Genomic DNA, 21,896 nt, shown 5'->3' on the forward strand with positions numbered 1-21,896 from the left:
TCAAAAAAAGTAATTAACAAGTATTCCAAAAGGTTAATAGCTGTAATAAATAACAATATAACACATTATTTCAAATTTAGTAAGAAAATAACACACAATTTGGGAAAATTTGTAAATGTATTTTAGACAGTCAGAAAAGAAGAAAAATACAAGACTAATAATAACATGAACAAAATATGCAACTCTAGTAATAAGACATACATATTAATGTTGTAGGATATTTTTGCCTATAAACTTGCCAAAAGTAAATAAGAAAATGATAATGTTCAATATTTATGAGAAACATTTCCAAAAATAGTATTCTGATACATTGCTGGAAGGTATGTAAATTGGTACATCCTTCTTGGTGGTCAGTTTTTCAATATGCCTCAAAAATCTCTTAAAATTTGCTTACCTTTGACCTTGCAATCCAATCCCACTTTTAGCAGTCTAACTTAATGAAATAATCATGGGTATATTGTACAATTCAGATGTAAGTATGTTCAACATAGCATTGTCTTTTGCATAGTGGAGTTGAGAATAAGATAAAAGCCAGCAATAGATGTGTTAGCTCAATAAATTATTATATATTCACAAAATGTGATGTCAGTCATTCACTAAATTAATGGAGATAGATATTTATTGGTTTAAAATATGTTAATTATTTTTTTATTACAAGTGAATTGCAAAATTGTTTTACATATGATCTCACTTTTATTAATATAGATACAGGCACATTAATCATTTATACTATATACAGTAAAAAAAAATACAGAATTTTTCACTCCCTGGTTTAACTATACTAATCTCTATATAGCCTTTAATTTTTGATTTTTGTTTATCTGTGTTTAAAAATATTTTTTCTGTCATGAAACATTTCCTACTTTTATAATCGTGAGTCGGGGAAAGTGACTTTAGAATTATTATTCTCTGTTTCAAGATTATTCTGTCTTTTGATAATTTATGTTAAAAAACACTTTTATTGAAGAAAGGTGTTTACAAATGTGTTTCAGTTTTTGAAAGGAAAATGGCTAATAGCATTTTGGCCATAATGTCTCCCCCAGCATTGTACAGTTACTTGAATAAGTAAGATTTTCGAATATCATGAAAAATAAAAGGTAGTAGTTCAAAGTCGAAGCCATCCTAAACAGGTGTTCCCTATATTCATCTTCCTTGCTTTTTCTCTGTTCTTAAAAAATAAAATGATACCCTAATGAGCATGACTGTTTACACATATCATGTAATACAGAGTTCCTATATATTCAGTAGTTATTATGTATCAGCTCCATACTTACTTGAATGTCCAGGCCATTTAGAAGTAGTACCGTTAATCAGACTCATGGTTGTCTAACACAAAGTACATGCTTTTTCTATCAATAGAGCTGTGACCTTTCTTGCAGGTCTGTATTGTAAATAATTTGTCGAGGATTTTTCCTTTTATGTTGTTTATTCTGAGCTGTCATTGCTACCTAAATACTGTAACCTCTCAGTGTGGATCAGGATGATCGTGGTATTCATATCAAAGTCAGAGGCAACTAATAGCCCTAAATTCTCAATATTACTTCTGCAAATACCATGTGTTGTGCAGTCTGGTATAGAGATTTTCTTTCTCAAGCCACTATTGCAGAAAGTATTTGCATTCACCATTGTATTCTCTAGAATCATATTACTATGGCTTCTAAAACTATTCCTTCTTCTGGTTTTACACAGAGTAGAATAGACCACCCAGCACTTGCGTTTATGCTCGCCCGCATGCTAGATAACATCTGCTTGGAACCTCCTATTTGTAAAATGTATTAGCCAAACAGAACCGTGCCTGAGGTTTGCTCTTCTGCGCTAATAGTGAAAGATGAGAAAGGAAAGAGCTATTTCTGAGGGGGGGAAAAAAAGCAAAATCATTTGTCTTTTAATTAATATTTCTTTTCATATTTTTGATTCCCTAGGAAGAGTGACTCTCTTCTCAACGAGTGACTGAATAATAGGAAATATGTGTATGGAAAGAACTGTAAAGAAAAAGCCAAAGACTGTATTGTTCTGTTACATTTTGAATTCTCCAGGTTTTCTTAGTTCTCAGAGATGTTTTGTCACCACATAAGCAACATAATCCCAAGCATAGGGCAGTGTGTAGGTTTGTGTGTGTGAGAGTGAGAGAGAGAGAGGGAGGGAGAAGAGAGAGGGAAGGAGAGAGTTTGAGTGGGAGTGGATGTCTTAGATTTTAATTCATCGGACACTGAATGGTTGGGGGTGGGATATTGTTGAGATTTGCAAGTGTTTCCCTCTTGAAGTTTTGATGCCCAAGGTGGCCTACCTATTTTCATGAGTCACCCAGAAATGATTGTAATAATAAGGTTTTCCATAGTTAGAATTCAAAATTGTTGCCGCGGCCTTTAAGAGATGAGGTAAGCACACAAGCATGTTGGCAGGCTCCAGTTGTATGATTTAGAATTGCAGGCACAGCTACCCAGTTTGCATGCTCAGCATAAGAGCATACTTTTGAGAATTTATCCTTGTTATCCTAATAATTATCTCTCAGAAATGCATGAGAGAGAGGAAATGCTGTCTCAAGTAACAGACCCAGAGGAGGGAATCCTGACTTTGTTTTCTCTCTCTGTTCTTAATGTTAATTTATATGACCTGGGTCAAGATCTCCCTTAACCCATTTTGGTTTGCCTTAGTTTCTTAGTTTTTACCTGTTCTTGACATTTCTTCCTGGGCAGTTATTTGATGGGCCATCTTCAAGGGAAGGTCATTTTCTATATAAAGGTTCCTGAAATGTTTCCTGCCTAAAACCCTTTTAAAACATTTCTCTTAGCCCTGCATTTAATGCTGGGAACTGCTGTCATCTCAGGACTAACCAACTGATACTGCGAGTTAGTAGAAACCGTCAGTGCCTCCCATGAAGTAGAAAATCTTCTCTGTGACCATTAAGACTTTCCATAATATGACCTCCTAACTACCGTTTTGTCCTTGTCTCTCAATTTTCTATTTGCCTAAGATACTCCTTTCAAACTGAAGTAATGGTCTTTGTTAGGCACATCAAACTATTTTCTACCCTTGGTGTTGTTCATACCTTGTTGTGTACTTTAACTATGTGTATTGAAATCTTACCCATCCTTCCAACACTCATTTCAAATCCTTCCATGAAGCCTTCTCCTGTTTTCCTAACCAGATATGCCATCTTTCTCTTTTGTTTGGCACTCATTATATGGCACTAACCTAGTTCTGTCTTGGGTAGGATGTGTCACTGATCTGTGTGCTTATTTCAGGAAAGGGGAGTGTGGTAAGTTAGAAGTACCTACTGTCTTCCAGATGCTTCACATGTGTTACACGTCATCCCAATTAGTGAAGACTCAAAATACCTCAGTCAGATGAGTATGATCACAGTTTTAGTGATGACAGTGTGAACTCAGGGAAGTTATGTACTTTGTGAGAGCTATAACAAACAGGCAGCAGGGGCAGGATTTAAACAGATTTATTTGACTTTAAAACAATTCCACTGTACCATTGTGCCTACTAAATTGATTGTCAGCCATAGAACTGTAAACTGTGGCTGCCCAGAGACCTTGTTTGATTCATCGCTGTCTGTGTGCACCGTGCACTTCCTTGCATAAAGTGATGCACAGTAAGTGTTTGTGGAGTTTATTTATATTGTATAATAAATTAAGTGAATTCCTGGTTAGGGATTGAAAACCATTTTGGATCATGTATATCATTAAAAGTAATCTTTTAATTAATTAAAAAGAAGTCACAAAGTATTGTTCTGAAACAAGGACCAAAAGTTTGGGTTAGAATTTTTTTTTTTTTTTTTTTTTAGTTTTATTTTATAGAGGGAGAGAGAACATGCACTGCAGTGGAGAAAGAAGCAGAGTGGGGAAGAGAGAGAGAGAATCTCAAGCAGGCTCCATGCTCAGCCCCGAGTCTGACAAAGGGCTCCATCCCATGACCCTGGGATCATGACCTGAGCTGAAGTCGAGAGTCAGATGCTCAAGTGACCAAGCCACCCAGGCACCCCTGATTGGGTTAAAATTCTAAATTGGTGTTTCAGATTCCCTTAAATATGCCCAAATAAAAATGATCATAGTTTTTAAAGTGACAGTTTTAAAAATAACTTGCATTTATGTTTCACTTTATAATATTCAAATTATTATAGTATTGAAACTTCCTTTATATATTTTCATTATTTCATTTGGTTTTTTAAAGAACCTCTACGATATATAAGCAGTTATTATGTTCCCCATTTGACAAATATGAAAATTGAGGGCTTAAGTGGTCTTGCTCAGGGTCAGAAAATGAATCAATAGTGGGAAAGATCCTAGGTTTTTTGTTTTTGTTTTTTTACTCTGGGCCATTCTTCTCCACTGTATAAAACTGTCTCTCCATATTTGATAATAGCTACTATTTTTTGAGTGCATACCATGTACCACAGGTACTGTGTTTGGTGCTCTCTCACTGTGTGTGTGTGTGTGTGTGTGTGTGTGTGTGTGTGTGAATATTGTTGCAAGGAATAAATGAGAATATATACGTTATTTTCTCATATATATGTTCTCATTTATTCCTTGCAACAGATTTGCAAAAAGGTGTTATCATCTCATTTTACAAATGAGAAAAGTAAAGCATGGAGAGGCTTACTAACATGTAAAAAATTAATGATCTAAGACTAGTGCATCTGGGCTGTGAGTTGCCTCCAAAGCCCATGTTCTCGTCTCATGTGGCTCTGCTACCTCTAAACTATGCAGGGGGAACACGAGGCTTTGTTTCATAGACCCATCATTTAAATGCCTATCCTCTGTGAGATTCGTACTTAGTATTTTTTGTTAGTGTGTTAAATTGCATTCATTATAACCAGAACAGTTCCCAGTAGGAGAGGTAAATTGTGATAATATGTCCAGAAAATGGAAACTCTGCTGAGAAGGATACTAGTTAAGTGGGTTGCTTATTTCTAACCTAACCTAGTTCCCTTAGCTGACATCTCATGTGGAAGTTCTCCTGTCTAGTGGTAATAATGATTCTCTAAATCAGCTCGAGCTCTGTGGTTTTCGCTTGGACAAAATATAGGCGTGGCCTCAGATAGTGTGGGTTTGGTTCCAGACCACAGCAGTTATTTGAATATTGCAATAAAGCAAGTCAAATGAGTGTTTTTGGTTTTCTCCATTCATGTAACTTATGTTTACACTATACTGTAGTCTATTAAGCATTCAGTAGCATTATGTTTAAAAATCCTATATACTTAATTGAAAAATGCCTTATTGCTAAAAAATGCTAACCATCATTTCTGAGCTTTTAGCCCCTTCCCCTGCTTGTGCACTCTCTCTCTTTTTTTCTCTTCAACTCTCTCTCTCAAATATAAACATTTAAAAATTCTTTTTAAAAAGACAATGAAATTTGCTGTACTGATTGACTCTTCTTTCCAAGAATGATTTCTCTGTAGCATGTGATGCCATTTGATAACGTTTTACCTGCATTAGAACTTCTTTTTTTTAATATTTTTATTTATTTCTAGGAGAGAGAGAGAGAGACAGCGTGAGCAGGGGAGGGTCAGAGAGAGAGGGAGATACAGACTCCGAAATAGGCTCCAGGCTCTGAGCTGGCAGTCAGCACAGAGCCCGACACGGGGCTCGAACCCAAGAACCGCGAGATCATGACCTAAGTGAAAGTCGGACCCTTAACCGACTAAGCCACCCAGGCGCCCCATTAGAACTTCTTTCAAGACTGGAATCAGTCCTGTCCAGCCATGCCACTGCTTTGTCAACTGTTTATGTGGTGTTCTACCAAGTCACTTGGTATCTTTCCAACAGTCCTCACAGCGTCTTCACCAAGAGTAGATTCCATCTCAAGAAACCACTTTCTTTATCCATCCATAAGAAATGACTCCTCACTGGTTCAAGTTGTATCCTGGGATCGCAGTGATTCAATCACATCTTCAGGCTCCACTTGTAATTCTAGTTCTCTTGTTCTTCCCACTACATCTGCAGTCATTCCCTCTATCACCTTGACCCTTCAATGTATAAAAACCAAAATATCTGCAAAGCAAAATAAAATGAAGTACAATAAAATGAGGTATGCCTATAAGGACATTTCAGGTGTTCTTAAGGAACCAGAGGCATCAAAGCCTTCAGGATATCTATCAAATTCTTGTTCAGATTAATTATATAGGTAGAGCCAGTGAGTTGTCCAAGGAATTTTTTTGTGTGTTTTTCCCCCTGCGATACAACAAATTCTAGATTTGCTGATAATCTTTCTGCCTACTGAGAAATCAGTATTCCCTGTTTATATGCTGTGAAGATTTTGATTGTTTGAGCTACATAGAGTACTTCAAAATCAATAGATTAGATCCTTATTAGTGTGGTATTGAGGTTGTAAGTTTAATTAGTGACTTACATCCTTCAGGAGTTTTGTATTTCTTTAGAGAAATCTTTGTGTGTTGAGCTATTACTTAGCACTTTTCCTCCAGAAAACTGTTGCCAGCAGCCACAGCCATTCTTTCTGGTAGCATCAGCCAGCAGTCCTTTGCCTTGTTAATGATTCTGGTCTTTATATTGTCTCCTGCTCTTATAATTATTAAATAAAAGATTAAGAATGTTTAAATGCTAAGAAACTTTTACTTTTAATCTTGTTTTTGATGCTGAGATAAGGCAGGAAATAAGGAGAATCGAGGGCTTAAAGGAGCACAAAATGCTCCAACTCTCCCTTATGATACACTGTTTAGAGACAGAGATACCGGTGAGAACATCTTGGACAAGCTCTGTCTGGTCACTTTAATGTCTCAGATGCTTTTATAAAATGGGAAGAAGGCAGCCTGGAGTCTTTCTCATTGTTGCTGGAGTAGTGAGAAGCTGGGTATTCTCTGAGGACAAAACAATTACTTCAGCATTGCTTATAAGAAGATCAAATAATTAAAAACAACCCTACCTGTAATAATAGGTAAATGGCTATATGAACGATAATACTATTGATCAAGGAACTATTATGTGTTTGTTAAAACTAATTTTATGAACATCAAGTCATAACACTGTATTACAAAGTATATATAATGTAATATTAAATAAAAAACCAGAATGGAAATTTTATGAACATGAAAACTGCAAAAACATGTTAGTGGGGAAGACGTTCAGTCAGGAAATATGCAAAACATAATTGTGTTTGTGGTGTGGCTTCCTAATCTTATTCAAAATTGCCACTTTATCATTTCTTTGTTATTGGCATTTTTAAAATATTTAAGCATTTGCTTTATTAAAAAATTTTTAGATTTTTGTGACTTCTTCCAGGCCAGACGTGGCCTTTGCTCATAAGTTACAATAGTGAAAGATTTCAACTCCTTCATTTAGTTCATTCCATTCTTCAGAGTAACCCCTTTTACAGATTAAATTTAGGCAAAGGTAGGTAAATTATTGTCCAAGATCATACAAGACAAGATGTGGTATAATAGACATTGAGATTGAGGCCTCTCATACTGACGCCCAAGATCTCTTTGCTCTAGTAAACTAGTTGCCTTTTTCCCTAAAACTTCAAAAACTAAAGGAATAGGCTTGGAATTTGTAGAGATTCTGTCAAGTTGAGGTGTCCGAGCAAAGTTCTAGGTAAGGGGACTGAGAAACATGATCAGGGTTAGTTAAGGAACTGGGTGTGTGGGTGACTCAGTCCAGTAAGTGTCTGACTTCAGCTCACTCAGGTCATGATCTCACAGTTCGTGGGCTGGAGCCCTGCATTGGGCTCTGTGCTGACAGCTTGGAGCCTGGAGACTGCTTCAGATTCTGTGTCTCCTTCTCTCTTCCCCTCTCCTGCTTGCACTCTGTCTCTTTTTCTCTCTCTCAAAAATAAATAAACATTAAAAAAAAAAAGATTAGATCAGGAATAATAAATTCCCATTGAGGACAAGTAGAGTGTATGGTCATTAAAGGAAGATCATAATGCAGAGTCTCTCTTTATGTCCATTTATTTTCAGATGTGTATTTCAAAAACACTGGTGTGTCTTTTATGCCCTCGCTTAGACATTTTTAATGATTTGTCTTTTTTCTAGTATAACTCTTACTCACTTAACATATATATTCTCTGTAATTCCTCTACACCTTTGATTTCAGCCGAGTAGATCTGTTCATTGTTACCAAACATTCTATGCTTATTTCTGGTTGTAAACTTTTGTTCATGGTTTTCTTTCTCCTTGGAAGGAATTTTCAAATCTTTCCTTCCTTTAAAATACAATTCAAAGCCTGTTTTCCCAGTGAAGTCTTTCTGGACTGACCCTCCCATCCCCCCCGCAAGTCATATCCCAAGGATTTGACTTTCTTGTAAACTCATATAGATCTTATTGACTTCATTCTCTATTTAAAACTTAAGGTATGTTATTTTAAATTATTGTCTATTCAGGTTTAAAAATTTTTTTAATTTAATTAAAAAAATTTTAATTAAGAAAAGTTTTTTTTTATTTTATTTTATTTTATTTTATTTTTTTTTTTTACAAATAGTTTATTGTCAAATTAGTTTCTACATAACACTCAGAAAAGTTTTTTTTAAAAGGACAGAGCATAAGCAGGGGAGGGGCAGAGAGAGAGAGGGAGTCACAGATTCTGAAGTAAGCTTGAGGCTCTGAGCTGTCTGTGAGCTCAACACAGGGCTCATACTCATGAACCAGGAGATTATGACCTGAGCCGAAGTCAGACACTTAACCTACTGAACCACCCAGTTGCCCTGCTTTTTTTTTTTTTTTTTTTTAAAGAATATATTCCTTTTTTCATCTCTCAGGTTACAAGTTCTTTGAAGAAAATGTATTAACACTTTTTAATATATCCTCCAACACTGAGTAGGTATCCAGTGAATGTCATGATGAGGTTGGATGTGTCTAATAGCAACATCCTGCATGGAAAGTAACTTCCAACTCAGATGACTGTTTTCCATCACATGACATCTTTTCTATTACAACTCTTTAATATAAACTTATTTTGCTTTGCAATTCCATCTCACAGAGAATGAAGTTGGGAAAACACTGCAAAGGTCATTTATCCAAGTTCCCAAGAAAGAAAATAATTGCTAGCTGGGAATATTGCAGTTAGGTCATTCCAAACTACCTTTTTACTTCTGTGACACGATGGCAAATTTGAGCCTGCCATTGGTGCCAAGATCCTCTAGCACATTTAGCGCACATGTTGTAGGGTGAGGAGTTCACAGTTAAATGAACAGGAATCTGGGACATGCCACTGTTCTGCAATACTTTCATGGTGGTTTATAGCCACCCTTTTAATATGGCTTAGTAAGTGCTTGAACTTCTCCACAAACAAATAACACACATTATTGGGAATCAGACACAGTGCATACTTGCCCCCAGGGACGACTCCTCCTTTGAATTAGCAGCTACAGGCTTGTTGCTCTTTAGCTCCCTGGCTGTAGATGAGGTCCAGACCCTAAACAGGAAAAAACTACTTTCTTAAAAAGTGATTAGAGTCTCTCTCTCTCTCTCATGTGTACACACACACACACACACACACACACACACACACAGCCAAAAAATGAATTTTCTACCTTGAAATGCCTCCCTGATATTTTTAAAGAGAGTTTCTGTGTAGAACATACACTTGTTATTTTTATTTCATTTAGGGTAATTTGCCTTCACAGTGTTCCTGCAGATGAATGACTTACTATCCTTAACATGTTCCAGGATGGAGACTTTTGTCAATACTTACAGTGATTGTCCAACTAACGAAGCAAAGAAGTTTTAAGTTCTGTGTTTGTATATGCATGTTTTTTCTGTTTTGGTAGATTGCTACTTTTTGTTTTTAAGTTTCCTTTAATAATTGTGTAGCTTGATTACTCCTTTGGAAGATAGAGTTAGGGTCAAGAAGTGACAAGGACCTGAAAATGGGAGACTATCTTTCAATAGACAAATTGGTCCAAACTCTGCAGTTTAAGAAGTCTCTGGAACTATATTTTTGGTGCCAGGTTGACCATATCTGTATTTCTGCTGTTGTAAAACAGATATGGTGACCCCTGTGGCTTATTGTTTTGGTTAGGAGTCCCCTGGAAAAATGTGGTATTTAAAAATAGTCCATCTTTTAGAGAAGGGAATAACTTCATTTGCTGTTTCTTTTTTAAATTGAGGAATAACAAACATAGAAAAGTAAACAAATTCTATAATTTGAAGAATGTTCACAAAGTAGATAGTCCTGTGTTTTCAGCATGAAGGTCAGGAGACAGAACATTTCCAAGTTCCCCATCAAATCTGTACCTTTCTTCCTGAGGGTAGTCATTATCCATACTTTTCGTACTATAGCTTGGTTTTTCTTGGTTGGTGGAATGATACAGTATTATTCTTTTGTGTCATTTCTTAGGTTCAGTATTACAATCATCAGGTCTATCCATTGCATGTAGAAGTATACAGGTTACTCAATGTAATCTCAACGGTCCTTATAAAAGGGAGCTAGGAGTGTCACAGAAAAAATGTGAGATGTAATGATGGAAGCAAAAGTCAGATTGGTGTAGCCAGGAGCCAATGAATGTGGGAAGCCTCTAGAAGTTGAAAAAAAAAAAAGCAAGGAACAGATTTTTACCTAGAGCCTTTATAAGGAAAGTTGCCTTGGTTTTTTTAAGACCTATTTTGGACTCCTGCCCACCACAGCTGTAAGATAATAAATCTGTATTAAGTCACTAACTTTAGGGTAATTTGTTACAAGAACAATAGGAAGCTCATATAGCTATGCTATAACATTGTGGTCTTCAGACTCTTTACACTATTAAAAGTAATTGAGGAATTCAGAGGTCTTTTGTTTATGCTCTTTGTAGCTATTAATATTTATCATATTTGAAATTGAGATAGAAACTTTAAAATATTTATTATTTTTTATTTTATTAAAATGTTTTTAATGTTTATTTTTGAGAGAGAAAGAGATAGAGGGAGGGCATGAGTGGGGTAGGGCAGAGAGAGAGGGAAACACAGAATCTAAAGTAGGCTCCAGTCTCTGAGCTGTCTTCACAGAGACCAGTGCAGGGCTCAAACCCACAAACCATGAGATCATGGCCTGAGCTGTAGTCGGACACTTAACCAACTGGGCTACCCAGGCACCACATAAAAATATTTATTTATATTAAAATAATGATAATATACTCATTATTTTTTAACCTGAATAATATATTTTTCAAGAAAAATTATGTTTTCCTAAACAAAAGAAATTTAGTGAGAAGAATGGCATTATTTTATGCTATATTTATACAGCTTAAGTGTCTGGCTTAATAGAAGAAAGTCACATATCTCAAATCTGCTTTTGAAACAGTCTGTTGTGATCAATTGTTTTGTTTAAAGTATATGAGGGGCACCTGGGTGCCTCAGTCGGTTAAGCATCAGACTTCAGCTCAGGTCATGATCTCACGGTTCGTGGGTTCGAGCCCCGCGTCGGGTTCTGTGCTGACAGCCAGCTCAGAGCCTGGAGCCTGTTTCAGATTCTGTGTCTCCCTCTCTCTCTGACCCTTCCCCCACTCACACTGTCTCTCTCTCTCTCTCTCTCTCTCTCTCTCTCAGAAATAAATAAAACATTAAAAAAAAATTAAAGTATATGAGAAAATCTGGTCCCACAGGTATGTTGCATAAAAGAGGTGTACCTTAATACTCTTTTTGATTATTGTTGATATTCTTTGATATTACAGTAAAACTTGACATGTGACAGTTTCATAAAGGTTAGTTGTAATGTGAACTCTGAAACCTTATCAATGAATTTTTTATATTCTGTTACCTTCAAGTTCATTGGTCCATTTTATGGTTTGAATAGATCTTTTACCTTTGTGTGATTTTGTAGAATTATGCATATATTGTTTAGAAAATGTTGACTTACTCAGTTATTCAGATCTTCCCAATGTTGGCATATTTTATTATATAATATCAGGAAAACACAATCTACACTCAATAATATTACCACCAGTCTCCTTCCAAAAAGTCTTTTAACCGGGGACCTGGGTGGCTCAGTCAGGTAAACGTCTGACTCTTGATTTTAGCTCAGGTCATGATCTCACAGTTGTGGGATTGAGCCCCACGTTGGGCTCCACACTGAGCATGGAGCCTGCTTGGGATTCTTTCTCCCTCTCAGTCTGCCCTTCTCCCCCTCTAGCATTCTCTCTCTCAAAATAAATGGACATTAAAAAAAAATAAAGTCTTTTAAGTATTGGGAAGCTCTATCATGGTGGCAGATACTTGTTTTTCAAAATTCATATTTTTGCTTCTAGGCTTGACTTGTGTCATTGACAACTAATATTGTCAGATGTTTTCTTTAAAGTGGCAGGCTCATTTCAATCATTTTTAAGAAAATGCCTACCAAAAACCCAAGTCTGAATAACCATAATTTGTCTGTCAGCTGGTTTTTCAAGTGAAAAGGGTGTTCTATGAAAAAAGGGCTAGTTCAGCTTGCACCCAAACAGTTACACAAATGCTTTTCCTTGAGACAGTTATATTTCGCTATGCAACAGAAATGTTTTATGCATACATCCCGATTTGTCACACAGAATATAAGAAAGTCATGCTGAAGAGTTGGAATTTAATGAAATTAATACTTTTCACTCCTTCCTCAAAGACATTCTTATGAAACTGGCATTTGTTTTATTGTGAGTACATGGTGTTGAAGAATACGAAGATTACTAGTGCTGTTTGGTACCATAGGGTTAATTCATGCTAAGGTACCAGTGGTTTTGCCAATCATTGCTTTTGCAAATGTCAGCACAAGGGCAATGTCATCCATGCAAATGTCAACACAGTGAAAAAAGACATATAATATCTTAGTGTTGTTATGAAAATTGTTTTGACTTTGTGGACACCTTAAGGGGTGTCCAGAAGACCCTGAGGCACCTGCAGACTACACTTTGAGAACTATTCTGCTGATTATTAGTCCATTATAGGATATACGTATCACAAACATTTGCTCCCTAGAAAATGGCTTGCCTTTTCACTCTCTTAATGGTGTCTCAATGGTGCTTATTACCCTTTGAGAGGTATAAATTTCTTTTATGGTATAATTTTTCAAAATTAAACCATTTTTTCCCCCTAAGGGATTGAAATATTGGTCGGGACAAGTTTTTCACATTACCGTTTTCTGTTCTACTTCTCTGTGCCACACTTCTGTTTTCCATTCCTTCTATTTTCTTCCTTAGCAGGTTGGAATTGTCCTTTCTCTAGTGTTGGTGTTATGTGATCTCTGCTCCTTAGAAGCCTACATTCTTTAATTATATAGCTTCAATATACTTTGTTTAATGGTTAAAACATTGCAGGTAACTTGAAGCATTCATGATATTAACTGGTAGGTTGGAGAGGAAAAGAGATTATAAGGGTAAATCTTAAATATTTACATAAAGTTAGAGTTCTCTAGATCACAGTTATTTTTTCATTAACAGCTGTAAGCCTAGAAGATTTTTATTTCAAGAAGTGAGTTATTCAGATTATCCTAAAACCATGAACCTTTATATGTAGTAAATAATAACGTACCCTACCATGTAGTAAGCATTTAATAAATACCAGCTATAATATTTATAACAGATAATGTTAAATCTTTTGTATAGGTATTATTATCATTAAAACTTGAAAATCCTTCTGAAATATATACAAGAGACATCAGTTATTTCATTATTAAAGGAAAAGTATTGATTTGCTACCTCGTAGGTGGTAAAGGATATCTGAGATGTCAGTTCCCAAGGGGACATTTAATTGTGCTCTTTCTTTAGGGTTTCCCTTTCCTTTAACAGTGGCCCATAGGGATCCTTCCAGTGTTTTTTGTTTATCTCTTTACCTTCCTGGTGGAACCTGGCTCCCAGGTGTAGGGCAAGGACTGAGTCTAATGAGCATAAGCTTTATAGCATGTTGAGTTTCAGTAATAATGCTTAAAACTCCAGTCCTAGTTCAGCTCTGAAGTTAGCTCATGGCCCCAGACTACTGCAAATAATATGGCTATGATTAGACCTGATGATACCTATTTTATGGTATTGAGTGAAGCTTGCTACACCTAGCACAATTGTATTACTGATGCTAACTGTAGCAAATTACAAGGACTGTCCAGGGACAGTCGTCTGATTCAGTGATTTCCTCTAATTATGTTATATAGCATTTGATCTGCTTTTGATGAAAAGCTACTACTATCAAAGACTACTAAACTATAATGTGTTTATGGAAAACTGTCTGTGACTCACCTTGATTCTGTTTTGCCATGAGTTAACAAGTAACCTCTCCCACTGTTAAAATCTTCTGCTTTTTTCTGGGGCGCCTGGGTGGCTCAGTCAGTAGAGTGGCTGACTTAGGCTCAGGTCATGATCTCATAGTTCGTGGGTTCGAGCCCTAAGTCAGGCTCTGTGCTGAAAGCTAGCTCAGAGCCTGGAGCCTGTTTCAGATTCTGTATCTCCCTCTCTCTCTGACCCTCCTCTGCTCACGCTGCCTCTCTCTCTCTCTCTCTTAGAAATAAATTTTAAAAAATTAAAAATTTTTAAAAAATCTTCTGCTTTTTTTTTTAATCATGTGGAAATCATATGATTAATTTTAATGGGCCTAAACCCTCTACCAAATATGGCCTTTGCCTTTCACGGCCCTCTGGTAAATTTGCAGGTTGTCTCCCATGTCTCTTTGGAGACTGAGCAGATTTGGCCTATTAAGGGCTTCTAATCCAAAAACCTGGGAGGCACTCGGAGAAAGTGATGTTATCCAAATACTAGAGTTTAGCTCCTTTTTCCTCTTTCCTTCTTATCCTGTCTACATTAACAGGGTATGTGAATGTTGAGGAGCCTGACACAGTTTTCTGGAGACCTCATTTTGTCTATTTATTATTTTTCCAAAGGATAGACATTCTGTCATGGAAAGAAAGCAATTTATATCTGGCTGCTGTGCGCATTGTTACTGACTCTTAGCATTAATTTACTTCCTTTTATTTAGAGTAAAATTTGGATACCAAATAGCTCTCTGTCTCTTCTTCTAGAAATGGGAAAGCCAAATGCTGGAAAACTTGGTTGCATAGAACATGGATTTGATGTGTTTTGAATGACTCTAACAAGTAGAAGTTAGAGAGAGAAAAATTAAATAGAGCATGAGCTAGTTAATTTATGGTCAGTGTTAGAACAAAGAATGGATGATTTTTAATCGAATGTTATAAAGGTAATAATACATAGCTTAGACTATTACAAAGGTAATACATACATAAGTTAGACTAGTACTGTGTGTCTTCCAACCCTGAGATTCCTGTGTGTCTTCCTCTGTACGCTGGAATCACATATGAAGAATCACTTGGTGTCTAATTTGAAATGATTTGTTATGGTAGGTGTATAATGTTTAGAGGTCATCCAGCACAGTAACTATAAAAACATATTAAAAATTATACTAATAGTTAAGATAGTTTTCAATCAAGGCCTGAATCTGAAGTAATGTTCACCTTGTATTTCTTGTATTGTTCTTATTCAGTTATTAAATACTTATGTTTGAGTTAACATAGTTGTAGAACTTACTTGGGAGGGATCTGTTCTAAAAGTTTATCACTCTGTCTCTAATAACTGCAGTAGAGGAAAGAAAGATAATGATGGTAGACAGTTGCAAAAGTGGAGTTAGGAACATAAATAGCAAAGGTAAAGGGTTTATTTTATTTTTTATTTTAATTCCAACATACTTAAATACAGTATTATATTGGTTTCAGGTGTACAATACAGTGATTTAATGATTCTATACATTACTCACTGCTCATGGTGATACATGTCCTCTTTAATCCCCTTCGCTTATTTCACCTATTCGCGCGCCCCCTGCCACCCCCGCCGGTATCTATCAGTTTGTTCTCTGTAGTTAAGAGTCTGTTTTTTGGTTTGTCTCCTTTTTTCTTTGTTCATTTGTTTTGTTTCTTAAATTCCACATATGAATGAAATCATATGGGATTTGTCTTTCTCTGACTGACTTATTCATTTAGCATTATACTGTCTAGATCCATACATATTGTTGCAGATAGCAAGATTTCATTCTTTTTTATGGCTGCGTAATATTACATTATATATATATATTGTATATATTATATACATTTATATATATTATATACTATAGTACATTATGTGTGTGGTGTGTATATATATATATATTTTTTTTTTCTTTTTTCCATTCATCTATGGGTGAACACTTGGGATGCTTCCATAATTTGGCTGTTATAAACATAAGGCTGCATATATATTTTTGAATTAGTGCTTTGTATTCTTTGGATAGTACTGCAATACCCAGTAGTACAATTACCGGGTCATATGGTAATCCTATTTTTAATTTTTTGAGGAACCTCCATTCCGTTTTCCACAGTAGCTGCACCAGTTTGCATTTCTACCAATAGTGCAGGAGGGTTCTTTTTTCTCTACATCCTCGCCAACCTTTGTTGTTTCTTGTGTTTTTGATTTTAGCCATTCTGACAGGTGTGAGGTAATGTCTCATTGTGGTTTTGATTTGCGTTTCCTTGAAGATGAGTGATGTTGGACACCTTTTGATGTATCTGTTGGCCACCTGTATGTCTTCTTTGGAAAAATGTCTGTTCATGTCTTCTGCCCATTTTTAAATTGGATTCTTTGTTTTTTGGGTGTTGACTTTATCAGTTCTTTATAGAGTTTAGAAACTAACTCTTTATCAAATATGTCATTTAGAAATATCTTCTTACATTCAGTAGGTTTAATTTTAGTTTTGTTGGTTGTTTTCTTTGCTGTGCAGAAGGTTTTTACTTTGATATAGTCTCAATAGTTTATTTTTGCTTTTGTTTTCTTGCCTCAGGAGACATATCTAGGAAAATGTTGCTATGGCTGATGTCAGAGAAATTACTGCCTGTGCTCTCTTCTAGGATTTTTATAGATCTGATATAATAAAAAATTATAAACCTGAATGCTTTATATTTAAGTCTTTAATCCATTTTGAGTTTATTTTTGTGTATGACCTGAGAAAGTGGTCCAGTTTCATTCTTTTGCATGTAGCTGTCCAGTTTTTCCAACATCACTTGTTGAAGAGACTGTCTTTCTTATCGCATATGCTTTCTGCTGTATCAGCTCATATAAGCATGGGCTTATTTCTGGGCTCTCTGTTTTGTCCCATTGATCTGTGGTCTGCCTTTCTGCCACTACAATACTGTTTTGATTACTGGAGTTTTGTAGTATGTCTTGAAATCCGGGATTGTGATGCCTCCAATTTTGTTCTTCTTTTTCAAGATTGTTGTGGCTATTCTGGATCTTTTGTGGTTCCATACAAATTTTAGAATTATTTGTTCTAGCTCTGTGAAATATGCTGTTGATATTTTGAGAAGGATTGCATTAAATCTGTAGGTTCCTTTGGTAGTATGGACATTTAGTAATATCTGTTCTTACATTCCATGAAATGGAATATCTTTCCATTTTTTTGTGTTGTCTTCAATTTTTTTTCATCAGTGTTTTATAGTTTTCAGAGTACAGGTCTTTCACCTTGAAAAGGTAAAGGATTAGAACATAATTTGTAGCCTAATGCCCTGGTGTTAGACTTCAACGTCTCATAATATGAGCTGTGGATTATTTTCCTTATAGGCTTAAATACAAGTGAAACAACAAATTTCACTGTTGGCAATCATGTACTTTTCTTTTATTTCACTGTCTCACACTATGAAATCTCATATGACAGTTTTTAATTTGTGAATATATAGAAGAATGCTAGTGACATCGTATCTCTCCTCAGAGTCCTTAGCCATCTTCCCAGATGGCAACTGTGACAATTACAGTGTCTCGTCCATAACTGGATAGAGTTTCTAGTGAAGTGACCTCATCCATGGTGAAATCTCCTGTCCAGATGTTCTCAGACAGCACTGTACTCCCTATTGATAAAGAACTCTGATTTGAAAGTTGAATATATTATTGATTTAAGCAGATGCTCCAAACCAAGGGAGATTTTTAGTAGCACAGCATAGTCATTTTTGCAAATTTTAATATTCTACTTTCATATTATATATAGCCACTAATTTAGTTGTCTAAGTGGTCTGTTTGGTTTAACACTTATTCTGTGTTCCCATGATAAAATTGTTTTGTTAATTGAGAGACAATAATAGGCATCTAAACTTTCCTCCCGCAGATTATTGTTTCAAGTTACCTAAGGTGAGAATGGATGAAAAAAAAATATTGAAAAAACATTATTTGCCTCTATGTCAGCTGTTACCTAAATGATCGTAAGTTGACTTTATAAATAGTTGCCTAATCACATATATCAGTCACTTAAATTAATAGAGGATGGCGTGAGATAGACTCCTATCTAGAGTTAGAGAACATAACTGTGTTTTTCTAAAAGATGAGGATTCAAGAAATTATATAACAGTTTGGTATACTACATAATCTGGTAACAGAGAAAAGAAAAGACAACTTTAGCTTTGTGCTGAACATTGAGAATGCAGTAAACCAGTAATGGTTTTTACTAACATAGTAACCTGTGTCTTTTCATATTACTATAGTGTCTGCCCTGATGCCTAATATACTTCAGTCCACACAGGTTAGGGAAATGAATTTCAGAGGCCTCTAGTGACTTTTCTAAGCTTATTACAATTACTTAAGAGGAAAACAAAATAAAATAAAATAAAACCCAGATCCCCCAATTCCTTGTCCAGCACTCTTTTTAGATACCATAGTGGTTTCAAGATTCTTTTCTGCTGTACTATGTGTGTGTATGTTTTGTGTGTGTGTGTGTGTGTATGTGTGTGTATACATACAGTTAATATAGTATGTGTATATGTGTATATATGCTTATATACACATGCATGATAGATTGATTGATTGATTGACAGATAGTCTAGGTGAAAGGAAAATATTGTGTGGTATATGGTTATTCCCCCTGCCAGAAAACATTCAGTGCGATCTTGGAGTGGTAGCTTAAAAATCTTTTATCTCCATTTCCTCATATAAAAATAGTTCTTACGGTCAGCAGTCATTCAAATGGGTTCATTGAACTCTTACTATGTGAAAAGCACTAGACAGGTATCTTAAATGACTGGTCAGTGTAAAATATGATCAGTGCTCTAGAGTAATAGAGATAAAGCACAGTGGACATCCAAGCAGGAGTTCCCAGAGAGAGCAAGTTTGGGAATGATTTTATGAAGAAAGTAAGAAAGTTGTTTTGAAGAATTTTTAGGAAAGATCTTTTAAGACAGAAGTAACCCTATTTAAAACAAAAGGCAGTAAAGTTCAGAAGTTTGGTGGCGCAGGGGTGGGGGATGGGAAATAATGAGTAATGTGATATTTCCTGAGCTTAAGATATATAAAGAAAGCAGGGCGATGTGAATTGGAAAAGGCAATAGTTGAGGCCAGACTGTGGAAATCCCAACTAGCAAGTTAAGGCAAAATGGAGAATCACTGATGGAATTTGAACAAGGAAGTGTGAAAATTAATTTGATTGCAGGAAATTGGATTGGAGATGGAACAAATTATAGATAGGAAAACAAATTAGTAACTGCAATTTCTCCTAGTACATCTAGTTGAGATTAAAGAATATTTGAATTGACAGAATAGAGATAAAGAGAGAATTACTAAGAGAGATATTTTGGAGGTAAAATCAATATAAGTGGATAATGAGTGGATGTTTAGAGCAAGGGGAGAGTTACAAATGACTGATAGCTTTGAGCCAGGAATTGAGAGGTGATAATATCAAGAAGATAGATAGCCTGTAAAAAAGGGCAGTTTTAGGAAGGGGTGATGAATTTAAATTTGGACATGACTTTGAGGTCATTTAATATGTACTTATTCCTAGGGCTGGAGTGTTATGCATATAATATTGTATAAAATATTTGAAATAAATGGACCTAAGTGTTCCTTTTATTGATATGATTCTTTCTTTTGACTTTGTCTTTTATAGAAAGTTTAATGGAGAAGTTAGGTCCTGTAGTAATGAAAGCATATTTCTGGTATTTAAATTCCTTAAATGTGTTAACTTAGTGTATATAGCTACTATATTGTATGTATTGGTGGTGGTAAGTTATATAGCAAGAAATACTTAACTTTGTTATTGTGATTCTGGGTTTGTTTTTTTTTCTTCACTACAAGAGATACAATTGGATGTTAGCTCAGAATAACACTCAAGTCTCCATTTCTATTTTAGAAAAAATGTCTTAAAATTTTTATATATTTAATTTTCAGAGAGAGTGAGAGAGAGAGAGAGAGGCAGAGAGAGAACACTGTAGGGGAGGGGCAGAGAGAGAGGGAGACAGAATCTGAAGCAGACTCCAGGCTCCAAATTGTCAGCACAGAACCTGATGCAGGGCTCGAACTCATGCACTGTGAGATCCTGAGCTGAGCTTAAGTCAGACGCTTAACCTACTGAGCCACCTAAGCACCCTGAAAAAAACAAAAAACAAAAACTTTTTAAATGCGGCCAAATGTAAAAACATAATTATGTTTAAATGTTTTAATTTATGACTTTTACAATAATCTTTATATTTCTGTACCTGCAAAATAAGCCTGCTGAGATTGTTTCTACCAAAATAGATCTTATTTATTTAACAAAGACTATACACTAATAGTATACACAAACTGTTTTAAGCACTTTACAAATATTAGTTATTTAAGAATCCTGTGAGATTGGTAGTATTTTACTCTTTTAATAGGGAGGAAACTCAAGGGCAGAGAACGTAATTAAGTTGCCCAGAATCACACAGCTCGTAACTGGCAGAGGTAGGATTTTGTTGTCTCTAGATCCTGAGAAAGAGCAACATCAACCTTTTACAGAATCAGCGTAGTGTTTTTGTTTTTTTTTTTTTGTTTTTTGTTTTTTGTTTTTTTCTTTTTTTTTGTTTTTTCTTTTTGTTTTTTTTTTTNTTTTTTTTTTTGACACCTGGTGTTTCTCTGGACAACATGGTGGAAAGTAAATTAAATTGGGCTTTAGGAAAAGTGTCAAAAGGAAATTTTGGTCCAGGGCCTCAGCACTTGCATATCTTGCTCTAGACATCCATGTAGCAAGACTCTCAAGTGGGTTCTGAAGTGTTAATGGAAAGAGAATGCATTAAATGTGAGATGAAGATGATTTCTGAAAGGGTTAGGAAAAATTATATGCCCTGGTCTGTAACAGTGCTTCTTTATAAGATTGAGAACTACAGGCCCAAGTTTCAGAATGACCGATTTTCTCTGTGATGTGTTCCTGATCAAGTGGCAATGTAGCTTCATAGTCTAATGTCTTAGATAAATTGATAGTAATGCACTTCTAATTCAATGACATTTCCTTCTCATTGTTCAATTTATTTTATTTTTATGTGTGTAATTTTGGAATAACTTGAGCTCCTAGAATTTGAGGTTCACTGCTTTTAATTTAATTAGACATTTATTAAGTACCTACTATGTGCTCAGTGATGCACCGTACCGCTTGGTAAGATTATAAAGATGAAATATCCTCTCCATGGAAGAATGTAGTGTAATGATGTGGAGTATTGCTGACTTAACTGTATGGGATATGTTTGGAATCCAAAAGTCCTGAAGATGCCTTTTAAGAGTAATTCATCACTGAAATAAGCAATTGTGAATAGATAGAGATTTACTCCGGATTTAATTCCTCATTCTCACTAAAGATCTAGATAAGAGCACAGCCTGATCCTTCTGTTCTTAATTCACGGTTCAGTATTGGTGGAGGTTATGTGCAGTAAAGTTTAAATAAATGAGCTTCTCATCAAAATAATTGTTCAAAATTCATTATAAAGTTGTTGGTGAATCTTATTTGAAGCTATGAGGCCAATTCTGAAAAAGTATGTGTAGACTGAGGTTTTCTATACTAGGTATTTTCTATACTAGATTTTCTATACTGCAGTACTTAAAAAATGATTCTGTGGTGTTTTTAATGCCTTTAGGAAACTAAATCAGGTAGTCTGAATTATCTGATCTTTTAGTCTCTATTATGATTTGTGATAGTAATAGCATACAACCTTTGAGAAGATAGATGTTAGTATCCCCACTTGACAGTGGAGGAACTCAGGATC

The 21,896-nt window shown here is 35.4% G+C and overlaps 1 protein-coding gene and 1 pseudogene across 3 annotated transcripts in view; both read left to right on the forward strand.

The window, feature by feature from the left end:
- EXOC6B (exocyst complex component 6B) overlaps positions 1-21,896 on the forward strand; it is a 604,485-nt gene that overhangs the window by 361,409 nt on the left and 221,180 nt on the right. Inside the window, exon 19 of one of the 3 annotated variants that reach the window (XM_039256884.1) lies at positions 1,923-2,416. The exons of the other annotated variants lie outside the window; for them this stretch is intronic. Within the exon in view, the coding sequence (XP_039112815.1) occupies positions 1,923-1,931 (9 nt within the window). The 3' untranslated portion in view covers positions 1,932-2,416. Of the gene's footprint in view, positions 1-1,922; positions 2,417-21,896 lie in introns of those variants that run through there. 3 annotated transcript variants of the gene reach the window in all.
- LOC120248524 overlaps positions 2,374-21,896 on the forward strand; it is a 54,732-nt pseudogene continuing 35,209 nt past the window's right edge.

The sequence above is a fragment of the Hyaena hyaena genome, unplaced genomic scaffold (assembly GCF_003009895.1).
Source record: "Hyaena hyaena isolate Hyena2069 unplaced genomic scaffold, ASM300989v1 scaffold_591, whole genome shotgun sequence".
Classification (NCBI taxonomy): domain Eukaryota; kingdom Metazoa; phylum Chordata; class Mammalia; order Carnivora; family Hyaenidae; genus Hyaena; species Hyaena hyaena.